Source organism: Aulonocara stuartgranti (genome assembly GCF_965226115.1).
Source record: "Aulonocara stuartgranti genome assembly, chromosome: 10".
In the NCBI taxonomy this organism is placed as follows: domain Eukaryota; kingdom Metazoa; phylum Chordata; class Actinopteri; order Cichliformes; family Cichlidae; genus Aulonocara; species Aulonocara stuartgranti.
Genome location: NC_138946.1, coordinates 12,556,954 through 12,572,679, shown reverse-complemented (window position 1 = coordinate 12,572,679; position 15,726 = coordinate 12,556,954). Strand labels below are relative to the sequence as shown.

The 15,726-nt window shown below is 37.5% G+C and overlaps 1 protein-coding gene across 1 annotated transcript in view; it reads left to right on the top strand.

The window, feature by feature from the left end:
• gabrb2b (gamma-aminobutyric acid type A receptor subunit beta2b) overlaps positions 1-15,726 on the top strand; it is a 64,701-nt gene that overhangs the window by 21,698 nt on the left and 27,277 nt on the right. The window contains exon 4 of the mRNA XM_082547995.1: positions 5,874-6,094. Coding sequence (XP_082404121.1) covers positions 5,874-6,094 — 221 coding nt within the window. The remainder of the gene's footprint in view (positions 1-5,873; positions 6,095-15,726) is intronic.

Below are 15,726 nucleotides of genomic sequence, written 5' to 3'. Positions count from 1 at the left end.
TTCACTAGAAAAAATTGAGATAATTGTATCAGGAAGAGCATTCAATGTAAAACCTGTACTCAAAAACAAATATGTAGATCACAAATGGATGCTTGTATATATTTTTGTGTCGTCTTGGTAAGACGCTGATAAAAAAAAGTATGCTACTATATAGTTTGTTTGTTTTTTGTTGTTTTTGTTTTTTGTTGTTTTACTTATTTTTCCAAAAACAAGAAGAAAAAATAATTGTCAGATACACAAAGCAGAGTTTATACAAGGGCTTACAACACAAGACAAAAAAGAATAAGACAGAAAGACCTGAAGAAAAAGCTTTAATGCCGTGCAGCGATGAGGATGAGAGGGTTAGTAGACAGGGCGGCTTGAAGGATGAGTGGGGTTGACGAGGTCAGACTGGGTAGCTGGAGCACCTTTATTTTGGGGTTTTCAGTAGTTTTTCTTCTTCGTGAGTTCACAAAACTGGTCTTCAACAATGTATTTGAAAAAGATGTAGAAGGAGCTTTAGTTTTATTTTTTTCTAGTGTACTGGAGAAAAGATATTCAAGGACAATTTATGACAGAAATAATAGTTTGAGCATTTCGGGAACAAACCATCTGCATGGCCTTTCAGAATATGTTGAAGTTTGTTGCAGATTACCTGCTCACTTAAGATACATATACACACATGGGCATTAGGTAGTTTATACTATATAGAGCTACTGATTATCACTTAATTTAGTGCGTGACTGTGAGTATCTTTTTTGTCACTCTTTCAACATAATGGCCTGACCTAAACTGTCTGGAATTGAATCACTTTCCTAAGTGGATGGAGGGGCTTTCCATGTGTTCTTCTGTGTTGTTTATGACTCATAACTCTCCCGTGTACTGTTTTTAGATAAGATACGTGCTTGGATTAAACACAGATTTGTTTTATTTTAGAAGAAATCCTGGTCATTACGACTAATTGAGGGTCATCATCCATAGCTAGGAGTAAGATAGCTCAAGATTATAAGCAGTCTAAAGGACTTACTTGAATATGCTCTGGGAAATAATTGTCGCCTTTCCCATTTGCATTTCACTGAGATAGCTGCAACTTAAGACTTATAATGACAGTACCTCTATAGCGATGAATGCTGATGGCAAGCTGAGCAGAATAAGCATATAGAAACAATCTTACAGCAGGATATAGAGTGGAGTGCACCCATGACATGATTGACTTTACTGCTTTTTCAGAAGAGTACTATATATTTCCAGTGTCTATATATGGAGTTGTAATTTCTGTAAAATAAAATTTCTACAGTATTTTAACAGACTTACTTACTAACAACATGTTATAGAGAAGCAATCAAAAGCAGTTTGACCAACTGTCTTATAGATTATAGAATTTCTTTTTTTAGTTGTTCCAAAAAACTCTAATAATATATTTAACCTTCCAAAAAGAAACAATTATTGCAGAGTGTAAAGCATCCTGCTGAATTGGATATTGGTTATTAGATATAATGGATCATGTCATAGGGTTGTGTGTGAAAATTTAATGATCACTTCGCATTGTCCCCTCTTTGACAGTGTGGGAGCACAGCATATTCTGCACACGTAAATTCAATATCATTCTTCCTGCTTCACTCTGTCTCCTTTTTCATTTCTCTCCATCTCTCTATCTCTCTCCAGCATAGTTTATATACCGATGCTCATTATGACTGTTGTTATGACAGCCTCCCTTGCACTTACATGCACACACCCGCTGCAGTTATTCTGGTGATTTACAACCTCTTTCCTCCACAAGAGAGATGCACTATAACTGTTTTTGAGGGGAGCTTTATGTTCACTGTAAACTAGCCACAGTGGCACCTCCACAGGGCCTGTCCTGCTCAGCAAACCACAGCCTCCTCAAGCAGATCGGTGTGCAATAATAGGCTCTCAGGGATGACAACTGAAACATTCACTCAGTTTAATAACCAAACCGCAGGCCATTTAACACCCTTCTTTTTCCACCAAGGCTGTCCTTTATTTCTTTATTTTTTTACACTATTTCTAAAGAGTATTTCAAATTCAGAAAGTGGACTTTGCCTTGTGGGAATTGTGGCTTTAAATGAAGTTTTTGGGCAGTGGCACAGTTTTGTTTTGTTTTTTGTGATGTTGCCTCTGTGCACCATTGGAGTGGATATTGAATCAAAAAGATACAATTTTAACCTTTAAATCAAAAGCATTGAATTAACTGTTTACAAATTATAATCAAATTTACACATAATCCCAACAGTTCAGAGTCCTATACCTAAATGATCAGACTATGCAGATGAAACATCTGTTCATTGGAGCTCTGAATTTGAGCGTGAAAGAAATCACGATGAAAGTATCATCAGTGTCGTCTCTGTGTGTCGGCCACAATATTGTCATTGTGCAAATAGATATGGACCTAACTGTGAGTGCAACATAAGATCGAAAAAGTTATTATGTAGTGCAAAGAATTCTTTAAGAATGGAAAACTTGTAGAGAGTTGTAGGTAAAAATCACGGTTCTTTTCTTGTATTCCTTTATTAGTCAAGACTGTAATGCCACAAGAAGAGCATACACATTTACAACACATTAACAGACCCTTGTGTACAAACTGCAGTTCTACAGGGAACATTTGTAAAAAGGTGCAACACATAATTGAAATGTCATTTTCAGTGTCCAGACAAAAACATCTGTGTGTTTGTGAGGAAGAGGTACAAAAGCATTCCTATTGTTCCATGTATCACATGAATGCTTTTGTGTGATGCTGTGTCTAATAAGGGCATCAGAGATAGTATAGGAGGGGAACATTTCAACAAGCATCTCTTCAGTCACACGTGCTGTGGTGCATAGCATGGCAGAAAGAGCAGAGTGTGAGCTGTTACGTAACCTCCAATCCGGGACAGAAATGTTGCAAAGGCAGCACGTGCAGTAAAGGATCTGTTGGCGCAAGACTGAGGCTACCCAGAAATTAGATGACTATAGTTATTTACTGAAAAGACACAATAAAACATTTGTTTTAATTTTAATGTCTCTTTAACGTTGGGTTTTAGCATCTCTTGTTTCCAAAAGTCTTCCAACATGTTATTAAGCCTCCTAATGAACTTTTAAATGGAGATGCAGAAGTAAGGTTTCCCATTATTATTATTTTATTATTTTTATCATAAATTAAGTAAATAATGTACATTCTTGATTTATTGCCAGTAAGGTATTATATGGATGAATCCATGTAAATGGCACAAAGACTATAATGAAATTATATGAAATGGGTTACACAATTCCAAACTATGTGTGACCCTAAATTTACCAGTGTCACTCTGTTCCTATTCCAAGTCTAATTATAGTATTGGATGCTAGTATTGCCACTCTACTGTTTATGTCTTGAAAAACCCAGTTCCCAAACTCATGGTTGTCAGCACCCAAGCCAAATAAGGTACAAACAACAACAACATGACAAAACCGATTTAAGTCAGACAGCGGTTTTACTCTGAAAGCTGCTCCCATTTTCCTGACTCCATACAGTCGATATCCAAGCCTCTAGTTCCCAAGGTGCTGTTGGATGTCAGATCTGTAGCCAACAGGCATACTCAAAAATGCATGTTCAGCCTCTTTGCCAGGAAGTGGATGTGCCAGTCATGACAAAAAGTTCCCTGAGACAGCAAGTTTGTTTAACTTAGTTTTTCATGGATGATTGGTAGGCTTCTTACTGCAGTAAGCTACATGAGCATCTGACTGCTGGCTTGACTATTTTTAACGTGCCCCAGATTTACCAACAGGGAATTTTCTTGCAATTTATCACACTTCTTGTATTTTTTTAAAAAATAAATTATTAAGCTGCTCTATGAGTTTCAGGTGATGTGTGCACTGTAGATCAGATTTCCTTGTACATTTATTCATATATTCATTGCCGGTTACTGACAGCATAGTTTCTACCACAAAAGTACTGTACTACTGCTCTATACTGTAAAGTACAATATAGAATGATACTGTATTATTACAGCAGTAGATGTTTTTCACATCTACCGCTATGACTTATGGGTTTATTTTGACAAAACCAGTTTTTTACTGACAAATCCTCATGTTCAGTTTTGCTAGTGTAGAGAGTTTGATCATTTATTCACCTGCTAGGCCACAAGGTCAGCTTTAATACAACATAAGTGGAAGGAAGCTGCAATGTTAGCTATATAAAAATATAAGATTAAATAATACAAATAAATAGTTCAATAGACTGAGCTGTGGACAATGCTGTGCAGTGTTGTATACAAACTTCGTGATAAACAATTGCATTCAGAAATAAACAAATTGAGCAAATTGTGCTTCCATAACTGCAGCTCATATCACCATTTCTCTTTTTTTTTTCAGTAACATCCTACAAGTTGCATGTTCTGTGTGATTTAATGTTGGTGTCAGTATTTACTGTAATGTTGTATTATTGTCATGACATTTTACAGACAGAGCAAGGTGATAGCAAGCCTAAATTAGCTGTGACAGAAATCACAGTCAGTGCTTGCTGCTCTTTGAATTTAAATGCTAAGATCACAGTCAACATCCTGGCTCACATAGTAGATTTGAGGGATTTATTTGATCATCTTTTTTTTTAAGGTTTGCTAATGTAGTTGTTTTTGCAGTGGTACATTTCCTGGCACATTACCCCACTAATTGCAAAAGTGAAATAAACAGTCAGAAGTAATTTGCATTGCACTCCATGCACCCTCAACCTTGAATGCTTGTAACAGGAACTCTCTTATCAAAACATTGCTTCACAGCAGAACTACTGCCCAAATCCAAAAGCCAGTGGCAGAAAAAAAAGGAATACCATTCAGCTTAATTCAGGTCACACATAGAACTACAATGATCAAAATGTATAGAATTTATTAAGGGTTTTAACAAATTTGGAACTAAAGAAGAGCTCAGCTTTCCTTTGATAAGCTGAGCCCTTAGTTGTGTGGTAGGCAGGTGAGCTCTCTGTCTCATTACTAACAGTTACTGTTGGTTCTAGATTTCCACGTCTTAGGAGAACATTAAGCAAAAGCCAAAATCCTTTCCTGTTAGTGATTTCTGCAACTCGAATACATTCTGTGAGAGAGTGCGCTTTCTATACATTTCTTCATTTGACTTGACTGAGATATCTAGCGTTCCACTTTTGGGCTGAGCAAACAGTAGATGGGTGAATATGTTATGCAAGCACAACACAGCAAACCCAAACAGTTCTTAATCCCAGAAAGACAGCCACTGTCAAAGGAAATAGAGCATGTAGGAAATACTCGGTAAAACTTATTTTTTGAGGTTGCTTGGAGGTTATTTAGAGTTTTCTCAAATATGCGGTCTCTCTTGCTTTGTCTTTCTCTCTCTCTTCTATGTATGAGTCACATGAGTCAAAAATACACAAACACTCGCATTAAACCAACTGGACATGCCACTGACATGTGCTATACTCCACAGCCATACTGACAAAAACATACACACACTTACACACCAAACACGAGCCATCTTTCTCCCTCGCTCTCTTCCTCTCTCTGACACATACACACTCTTTCACACTATCTGTCTTAACCTCATGTTTCTATGAACAGAAGGAATTCCCAGTTGCTTTGTACTGAGGGTTTTTTGGCCTGTAGTGCTACTATTTCATTTGCTTTAAAGTGAACTTCATCCAATATTGAAGCCTGTCTAGTCTGGTCTAATCTAGGAGTTTGCATAAGAAAAGTCTTACAGACCAGCTGTGTAAAATGCTTGTTTTTTGGGGGGAAGTAACCACCTCTTCTGTTGTTTTTCTCCATCTCTCTGTTTTATTCATCTTTCCTCCATGCTTCCCCAACTCCTTTCCTACCATTTTATCTTTACCCTCTATTTTCTTGCTCTTTTCTTTTCTCTGTCCTCCTTTGCCCATCTTTGTGCACTTGCAGGACTACACATTGACAATGTACTTCCAGCAGGCATGGCGAGACAAGCGGCTGTCCTACTCTGACATCCCCCTCAACCTGACCTTAGATAACCGGGTCGCTGACCAGCTCTGGGTGCCTGACACCTATTTCCTCAACGACAAGAAATCGTTTGTCCATGGTGTCACAGTAAAAAACAGAATGATCCGACTGCACCCAGATGGCACCGTATTATATGGTCTAAGGTGAGATTTTAATCTCTTAAAATAACATTTTTGTCAACACAAGAACAAGAACTAAAATGTTATATGCACAAATGCTGCATGACCTTGGTAACAAATAATGACAAACATGTTGCACAAGAATTGTGTTCTCTTTTACTTCATGTTGTCAAACAATTCATACTTAATCCTTGTCAGCATACTTTCTATTTTAAACATCTTGAAAACATCCTGGAAAAAAGAAAATCTTGCAGGTGAGGTAACAGTGAGACAACCATTGCTGCACTGGACCAAGTCAGTAATTAGCTCATTAGAGCCAGATGAAGAAAACTACTGATGGGAGGTGCAACATTCCCCCTAAGCAAAAATGATAATGTTGAGGAAGTGACCTACTTGTGTCCTCATTTAAAAGACGTCTGCACATCACCAAGCCAAGCCTCACTAAAGGCTTGTGTAACACTAAATTCAAGTCTTTTGCATGCTCTCTGCATAATTTACCTCACCACCAAGTATAAAAAGCAGATGTACTTAGAATAGCTGTAGGTGTAAAGCCTTGAAAGTTCATCTGAAATTAAATTACTTTTTTGTTTCTTTCGAGATCCAGGGACGTTCAGTACTAACATTGCTCATTTGAAGGCTGATTAGATAGTCAGCTACAGCACACTGAACTCTGTAAATGTCATTTCAGTTAGTTTAGATCTTGTTCTTCAGTACCACTGCTAATAAAACCGTTTCTGTTGTTGCCTTGCCAGCTACACCTTTCTGAGCACATTGGGGTTTTTTTTCCCGTTACCCCAATGTTACTACATGTCAACTAGATTTGCACAAATGATGTTAGATTACTTTTTCTTCCTAACAATAGTTAAACATTTTCACGATCAAAGTAATTTTGATGGGGTTGACTAACACTGTGAGATGATTAAATATTTAAGCCATTAAATTTATTTAACCTACTGAAAATCAAAGAGCATTAGGTGACAAATTATGAAGTATGATTGGTAATTTTTGCTGACAACGATGCTGTACACATTCAGCAAGATACTTCTCTACCTAAAAAACACCACAACTTTTGCAACGTTTTTTAAAACAAACTTTTAGGAGGGCAACTACTTTAAATATCTCAATGGTTTTCCTCCATGCAGGTATTTGATATGATAATATGACATAACCTAGCTCTTTCCCAGAGACCCGAAGCAGAAATCCTAGTTGCACTATATAAATTGATTGATCATTCCACTGAGTTTCAACCTCTCTGAGTTAACATGATGACCATGCGTTTCTTACTCCTCACTGATGTCTCATCATTTCATTTTGTAAATAGGCCTCTTATGCCCAAAGTCTATAAAATGTTATTGAAAATCATAACACTTTAATGGCTACCATGACGATGAACCGGATCTGCTCTGGGACGGTGAAATTTAATAGAGATTGAGAGAGCACAAGACAAAGGATGAGAGATGTGTTAAGAAGAGGATTAAAATGGAATCTTGCTATTATATTTTTCTGTGATACTCTTCATTGCTGTTGTTGGATAAAGAGGATGGAGAAGGAAGAATAAGACATTTTTTCTGAGATGAAGAAATGGAAGAAGAAAGCACTATGTGGAAAATTCTAAATAATACATTGTCTTGTGCTAAAATCAGAATAATCAACAGTCAATTTTCATGGAAGAAATCCAAAGCTCTCATGCAAAAAAGGGAAAATGAAAGAAAATGGGATAAAAAAAACAACATACACAAGCTTTAGAGATGTATTGTTCTATTTGTGAATTTGTCTATAAATACTCTAAATTTTATAAGATTTTTTCAAATGTTATGCCACATTGCATTATAGAGGATCTCCACTTTAACAATCCAATCACGTGGCCAATCATGAAAGAAAATCAACAAAATCATTTGTTCTTTTCAGCTAGGGAGATAGCTCAAAAAGGTTGTCTAGAGATGTTCGGGGTCAGGATGACTTTACCTGTATGTTCCCTGACCCTGAAGGTGCACAAAGGCTGGAGAGAATTCTCCTTTTCAAATTTTTTGAAGCATGGTTGAAGAATTAAATAGCAAATTGATCAAAGAGCCAAGAATAAACCCAATATAATTTTAAAATGCTTTGAGTTTCTGCTGGTAGGGTTTTTGTTTTGTTTTTTAATTATTTATTCAATAATTTGTGTGCTTGAGTGGTCAGTACGGATTGCAGCCCAGTGTCTCCAAGCATGTTTAACTGCAAGTTGTTAGAGCTGCACCATCAGATAATCCACTTCTCCTCCTTCTTTTGGCAGATGAAGTGATAATTATGAGCACTGTATCATCAGCAAATTTCAATGGCCTGATCATAGGGTTCACTTAGCTACACTTCTTAGGTTATTATTGTTTTGTTTGCCCATCATATACTATCAATTGCTTGATTAATTATGCAGAGCAAGCTATATTTGCAAAATATATCACTAGTAATCTTTTAAAAGTGTAGTGTAAGAATAATAAAAATATTTTAATTGACAAACCTTTCCTTTATAATTGGGAGGAAATGTTTTCCTTTGTTTGTTTTTAATTCATTTGTATTTAACAGTTTTGGACTGATATATTTCTCATTTATACTGTCTTATCTTGCACACAGTTCAATAAACTTTTCATATAATGGACACCTACCAGATTTAAACTTTGATGGATCGAGCAGCAGCCAAAAAGTCTCTGTTGCTTCAAAGCCAAAGTGCTTCATGTCTAGAATGTCTAAAGTGAACAAAACCCAACAGAAGAAAGCTCGAGGCAGTAGCAGATTGTGAAGGTCAGATTATACTGAGATAGAACTCAAATAGTACAAATCATTCTTGTGTCAGGTCATCCAAGTTAAATGTAAAATGAACAGCTATCAACACACTGATGCAATATCCAAATGGAAAAAAAATCCATAATCACACGAAATATGGGTTTGAACGTTTCCCATCCACTGAAGAACTTGACACAAAGTGCAAATATTACTTTGGATGGAGTAGGATTAGACTGAAATTGGGGGAAGAAATCCATCACCTTTGACACTCAATATCATGTAAGTAGGATGACCAGATTTTTGCAAATCCTAAATTGGGTCATGGAATCTTGTGCAGGTCAGTGAGTGCTCATAAATCCACACAGCACATGCAGATACAGCATATTAATGCCCACTGAAGACCTACTAAAGCTGTGCAGTTATTCAATTTATTATGTTAATAAATTCAATTAGACTACAAAAATGTGTAGACACAAGCATGCATTAAGATGAAATTCATGCAAATGGAAATTCTTGTAGTCTGACATCAATTAAAAATATTTGAATGAAAAAATGTAACAATAATGCATAATAAAATCAGGACGAAAACATAGTGGCACGATGGACTATCAGCTTCTCTAGAACGTGCCCTCTATCTCTACAGCTCTATTTGGATAAATGGTTTAGAAAAATGGATAGGTGGATGCAATTCAAAAGATTAGATTTAGGTTAGACTGGAAGCAGTCTGAACTAAGTCCATCATATATCTAACAAAACCCGTGACAGATTAATAAATTTTGGCTATTTTGTTATTATAGGCGCATAAAGATAAAACAGCAATTTCAGGCTTTATAAAGGCTTTTAAAAGATTTATTTCTAGATGAAAACAAGCCAGGTGCAGGGACTTCTGCAGTTTTGGCATATGAAGTTACAGGATGACAAAAATAAATATCCCTACAACCATGTTCAGTGACCTGTGGTGTTTCGGGAAGATGTACTGTCACAAAGAAAAATGTTTTGAAAATATAATTAAATGTAGCATCTGCAGATGTTTTAGAACTAAACCCACAATTGTTGCTGCTTTCAAGAAAAGCAAAAAGCTAAAATTGACTCCAGGGCAAATATTACCTGTGCAAAAGCAAATATAAAATAATAAGACTGCAAGCATTTTTGGGCTGAGAAACCAAAACAAGAGTTGGTGTTTTGTCTTTGTTATATATAGGGAGTATTTGTTGGTAGATAGGGTGTTTATCACTGAAAAATACCCACCTTTAAACCCAGCTTTAGGAGAGCTCTTAGCATACACAACTAATGCCTGATTGAGAATTAACAAAAAAATGTCTTTGAATATTAAGATTAAATGTTAATGTTTTACCTAGAGCATCCTACTTACTATATTTTCATGGACAACAGTGGGTGGAAAGCAGCTGGCTATGGGGAATGATGACTCTCTAAATGCTGTCATTATCTTAAATATCAAATAATGCAGCTCTGGTGCACAGCACATTCACTGTTTCAATGAGCTCTGAGCTCTGCCAGCAATCAGAGTGGAGTATTTTGTTTATAATCACAGAAAATGGCTAGACTACAATTATGCAGGGGTACTCCTTTCCAAGTACAGTGCAAGGAACATTTACGATATTTTTCACTGAAAACCCCAAATAAAAGGGACCTACTTCTCTGAGTCCTACTATTTTTTTATGTATGTATAATTTAACTGTACTAAATTATAATGTTTTTGTACAATTAATTATTTGTTATGTTTTTGACTGTAAAAGTTCAAATGTTTCTGTTGCAACTACTATAAACTAAGACCAGCATAAATTGAGTACAAATAAGTGACTGAGAATATTTAAGTAAAAAACAAAAGTAAATCATTGCAACGCATTAATCACTCATATTTATTGTGATTGTGACCAACAGCCCGCACATTTCTTTGGCCTGAAATCCAGTCTCTTCCCTTAAAGCTACTTGGCCCTGATTTGACCTCACAAGTTAGATCAATCCAGCAAGCCAATCTCTGAGCACAGCTTGAAAAATATGGAGGGTCACTGCAGGTGATGCAACATATGGGACTTAGTGTGGTTGGCAGCTTTTTCAGGGAATGTTTTTTTTTTTTAGCAACCAGGGAGTGTAAGCAGACTGAAAAATGTGGCTTTGCATCATTTAATGGATGGAACAACTGGGGGAAATGAGAGGGTAAATGGAGAGCAAGACAGCAGTAAACATAGGCAATCTGATGCACACTTCTACAGTGTAACAGCTACGTAACATGCTCACACATTACCTCATACAAACATGCATAACATTTATGTTTTCTAAAAGCCCTGCCAGAGGCTTGTGCTCTGAGTTCTACACCGGTGACTCCGACTTGACACAGAGATCAGAAAGTTGCCGAAAAGTAACCGGCAATTTACTCCTTGGTTAAACACATGGAAGCCACAGTGCCCCATCACCAGCAGTAAATCCATCAGTGTGAAATAAATGCTGACAAAGACAGGGGACAAGAGAGAAAGAAAAGGAGAATCTATCTAAACCTCTTAGGCTCAAACAACCTCACCGTCACACTCTGTGGGGTGGTAATCCCTGAGGTGTGTAATATGAAACAGCATGTTAATGTTAGAACTCTTCCCTTTGAACTTCTTTACTGGCATTAGAAGGAAATGTTATGATAGACTGCTCACTGTCTCTCTTCACATCCTCTGTCCTAAAATATTCTTTCTATGGCTTTGTTTTTATTATTTTACCTCCATTTTTTGAATAACTAAGTAAATTACAACATTTCTTTTTCTTAGCAAAAATATTTAAAAAGTAATACTTAAGTTTATCATAAGAGCTGTCTGATCTTATTTTACTATACCTGTAAAGTAATAGTAATGTGTAATATTAATATTGAAATTATAAGTAACATTAAGTAATCTCCTACTTTTTTTTTTGTATTTGCTTTAAATGGGAAAAAGCTGGGGAAAAGCTGGGAAAAGCCTGAGACTGTAATTGTCGCTATGTGGCTGTGAAAATTAGGTGAACCAATGACTCCACGATTTCAAGATTTAAGTGTCACACTTTCTATTGGCAGAGACTTTCTTTTTCTTTGTGTATATTCTGGCTAACAATGATAGGAAATTATAATATTATGTAATCTGAACAACAGGGAACATGCATACTGTACGTTAAATGGTGGAGGTCCAAGAATGGACCCTTGAGGAACTCCACATTTAAGTGTTGTTTGTTCAGATTCGGTACTGTTCAATTCAATTTAATTTTACGTAGGGCATTGCGATATGACCAAAATCTCATATCCCAATATAAGACATTTATTGTGCCGACAACGATACCGGTATATAGATCACAAAAATTTTACATTTTCTGTAAATTCTGTGAATCTCGGCAGCTCTACTTCCGTAAAGTGTTTTAAGCTGGGCGTCGTGTACCTGGAGTCGAGTGTTACATAAGTTGAAACAGCTGCAGTTTTCTCTGAGTATTTTTTTTTACCTGATGGCTCTTTTTAGCTTCTCGTCTGTAAACACTGTGCATACTATTTCACGTGATTTGGTTTATTTTGAAAAATCTCAACAGGATCTTCAGCTTTATTGTGAAAGGTTTATGTGGAAAATAAACAAGCAGACGGCAGAGCCACGCGATGGTTTTACCGTCATTGTTGCTAACGACAACGCATAAAAACAGTCGCTTGTCCGTCCGTAGGGTGATTATATTAAGTATAAGAGAAAGAGAGAACTTTAAGAAATTCTACAGTGACCATCAAAACGATGAAAAATATTGCCGTAAACAGTTTATTTTGCGACTCCACGAAACAAACAATAGCGTAATATGAAACGATAGACGTTTTCATATCGCCATCTGATATATATCGTTATATTGAACAGCCCTAATTTTACGTATACGTTACCATAAACACAAAAGCAGTCACCTCAAGATTCTTTATATTGTAAGGTAAAAACCCTGCAATATCAGAAAGACAAGCAATCACACAATCCCTACGAACAAGCACTTGGGGACACTGGGAAGGAAAAACTTCCTTTTGATAGGAAAAAAAAACTCTGGAAGAACTCGGCTCAGAAAGGGCAGCCATTCACCACAATCTATTGTTGGTGAGGGGAGAGAAAGAGAGAGGAGAAAAGAAGGGAGTGGAAGAGAGTTTAATAATAACTAATGATTAAATACAAACACAGATTTGTAAAAATACAACTCAATACTTTGTAACATAACCTTTGTTGGCAATAACAGAGGTCAAACGTTTACTATAGGTCTTTACCAGGTTTGCACACACAGTAGCTGGTATTTTGGCCCATTCCTCCATGCAGATCTTCTCGAGAGCAGTGATGTTTTGGGGCTGTCGCCGAGCAACACGGACTTTCAACTCCCGCCACAGATTTTCTATGGGGTTGAGGTCTGGAGACTGGCTAGGCCACTCCAGGACTTTCAAATGCTTCTTACGGAGCCACTCCTTTGTTGCCCGGGCAGTGTGTTTTGGATCATTGTCATGTTGGAAGACCCAGCCTCGTTTCATCTTCAAAGTTCTCACTGATGGAAGGAGGTTTTGGCTCAAAATCTCACGATACATGGCCCCATTCATTCTGTCCTTAACACGGATCAGTCGTCCTGTCCCCTTGGCATGATGTTTCCACCCCCATGCTTCACAGTAGGTATGGTGTTCTTGGGATGCAACTCAGTATTCTTCTTCCTCCAAACACGACGAGTTGAGTTTATACCAAAAAGTTCTACTTTGGTTTCATCTGACCACATGACATTCTCCCAATCCTCTGCTGTATCATCCATGTGCTCTCTGGCAAACTTCAGACGGGCCTGGACATGCACTGGCTTCAGCAGCGGAACACGTCTGGCACTGCGGGATTTGATTCCCTGCCGTTGTAGTGTGTTACTGATGGTGACCTTTGTTACTTTGGTCCCAGCTCTCTGCAGGTCATTCACCAGGTCCCCCCGTGTGGTTCTGGGATCTTTGCTCACCGTTCTCATGATCATTTTGACCCCACGGGATGAGATCTTGCGTGGAGCCCCAGATCGAGGGAGATTATCAGTGGTCTTGTATGTCTTCCATTTTCTGATGATTGCTCCCACAGTTGATTTTTTCACACCAAGCTGCTTGCCTATTGTAGATTCACTCTTCCCAGTCTGGTGCAGGTCTACAATACTTTTCCTGGTGTCCTTCGAAAGCTCTTTGGTCTTGGCCATGGCGGAGTTTGGAGTCTGACTGTTTGAGGCTGTGGACAGGTGTCTTTTATACAGATGATGAGTTCAAACAGGTGCCATTCATACAGGTAACGAGTGGGGGACAGAAAAGCTTCTTACAGAAGACGTTACAGGTCTGTGAGAGCCAGAGATTTTCCTTGTTTGAGGTGACCAAATACTTATTTTCCACCCTAATTTATGAATAAATTCTTTACAAATCCTACCATGTGGATTCATGGATTTTTTTTTCACATTCTGTCTCTCACAGTTGAAGTGTACCTCTGGTGCAAATTACTGACCTCTGTCATCATTTTAAGTGGGGGAACTTGCACAATCGATGGCTGACTAAATACTTTCTTGCCCCACTGTATATGGTCTTTATAGTCCCTGACAGTACTGCAGCATTCTGGAGTAACTTAAGCATTGCAGGGAGGTTTTAGAACAACATGATAATAATAAATGAATTACAATAGATATCCTAGAAGCAATAAATGGATGAACTAGTTTTTCAGCATCACTTTGAGACAGGATGTTTTTGTAATTTGAGAGATCCTGCACAAAAGGAGAGCAACAAGTGTCTGGTTAGACACTTACACTGGTAGGCATCACCTTGTTTTCTACCACAGTTTTTTACCATTACCACTGTTTTTTTGTACAAATACCTCAGTTTTACCTGATTTTAGAAGCAGGAAAGCTTCTAAATTCATCTTCTTTATGAAAGCTGCTTGTCACTGGCATTGTATACAATGCCCATTCGCACTCCTTTTTTTGCCTTTTATAGTCGAAACTATGAAATGGAAACGCAGAGGAGATTTTTGAAAAGTAATCATAGCACTGTTGTGTTCGTTTAACCAGGCTTGGGTTAAAAACATAAAATCAAGATCATTTTTTGTAATATATTACTTTATAAATTAAATGCATTAGCTGTGCACTCTGAGTACACTTGGTTAATGCTTTTGATCTTGCCACATAGGATCACTGTTTAGACAAGTGGCATGGAGTCTGTCTCATCTATGATACGCATCTGATTGGTGATGTGTGTAACCACTGCTGCGTAATATATCTTCAATTTGGCTCAGCTTCAGTGTGGAACGTTGACCAGTGAGTGAGTTCAGGCCAAGCCACCTGTCACAGCCAGGTGGCTTGGCTGCAGGTCGTTACAGGGACATCCTCTGGAAGCTTTGGATAATAGGGTGGATGGAGTTAGTTAAGGAGGAAGGAGCATATTCTGTCTGACTATGTATGGTGTCCTGCCTATGTATTCTGTCCTTGTTGCGACTTGAGGCGACTGTTGTTGTGATTTGGCGCTATATAAATAAAATTTAATTGAATTATTCACAGAGTTTAATTAGTATTAGATGTTCCAAGAGCAGGACATAGATTGGCAGCAAGTATCTTGGAGTGATCTTTACAGTTCCAGAATAAACTGAAGTTGTCAATAAACTTTATCCAATAGGTGAGACATGCTGAAGTTAACAAGGTGTTTGAACTAAGTAGTCTCCTAAAAGATCCTATTCCCCTCTCCATGGTAGGAAGTGGGCCACAGAAGAATAACTGATGTGATGGATGCTCAGTTTAAGTGAGGCAGGGATAAGTTTTAGGTCTCCTTTTTTAAAACGTCCCATAATCCAGCAAGTGGAGCATAAAAGGAGAATATTGTCTCCAATTCCGCTGTTAGCTTCTTTGCAGACATGTTGTCAGTTATTGGATTT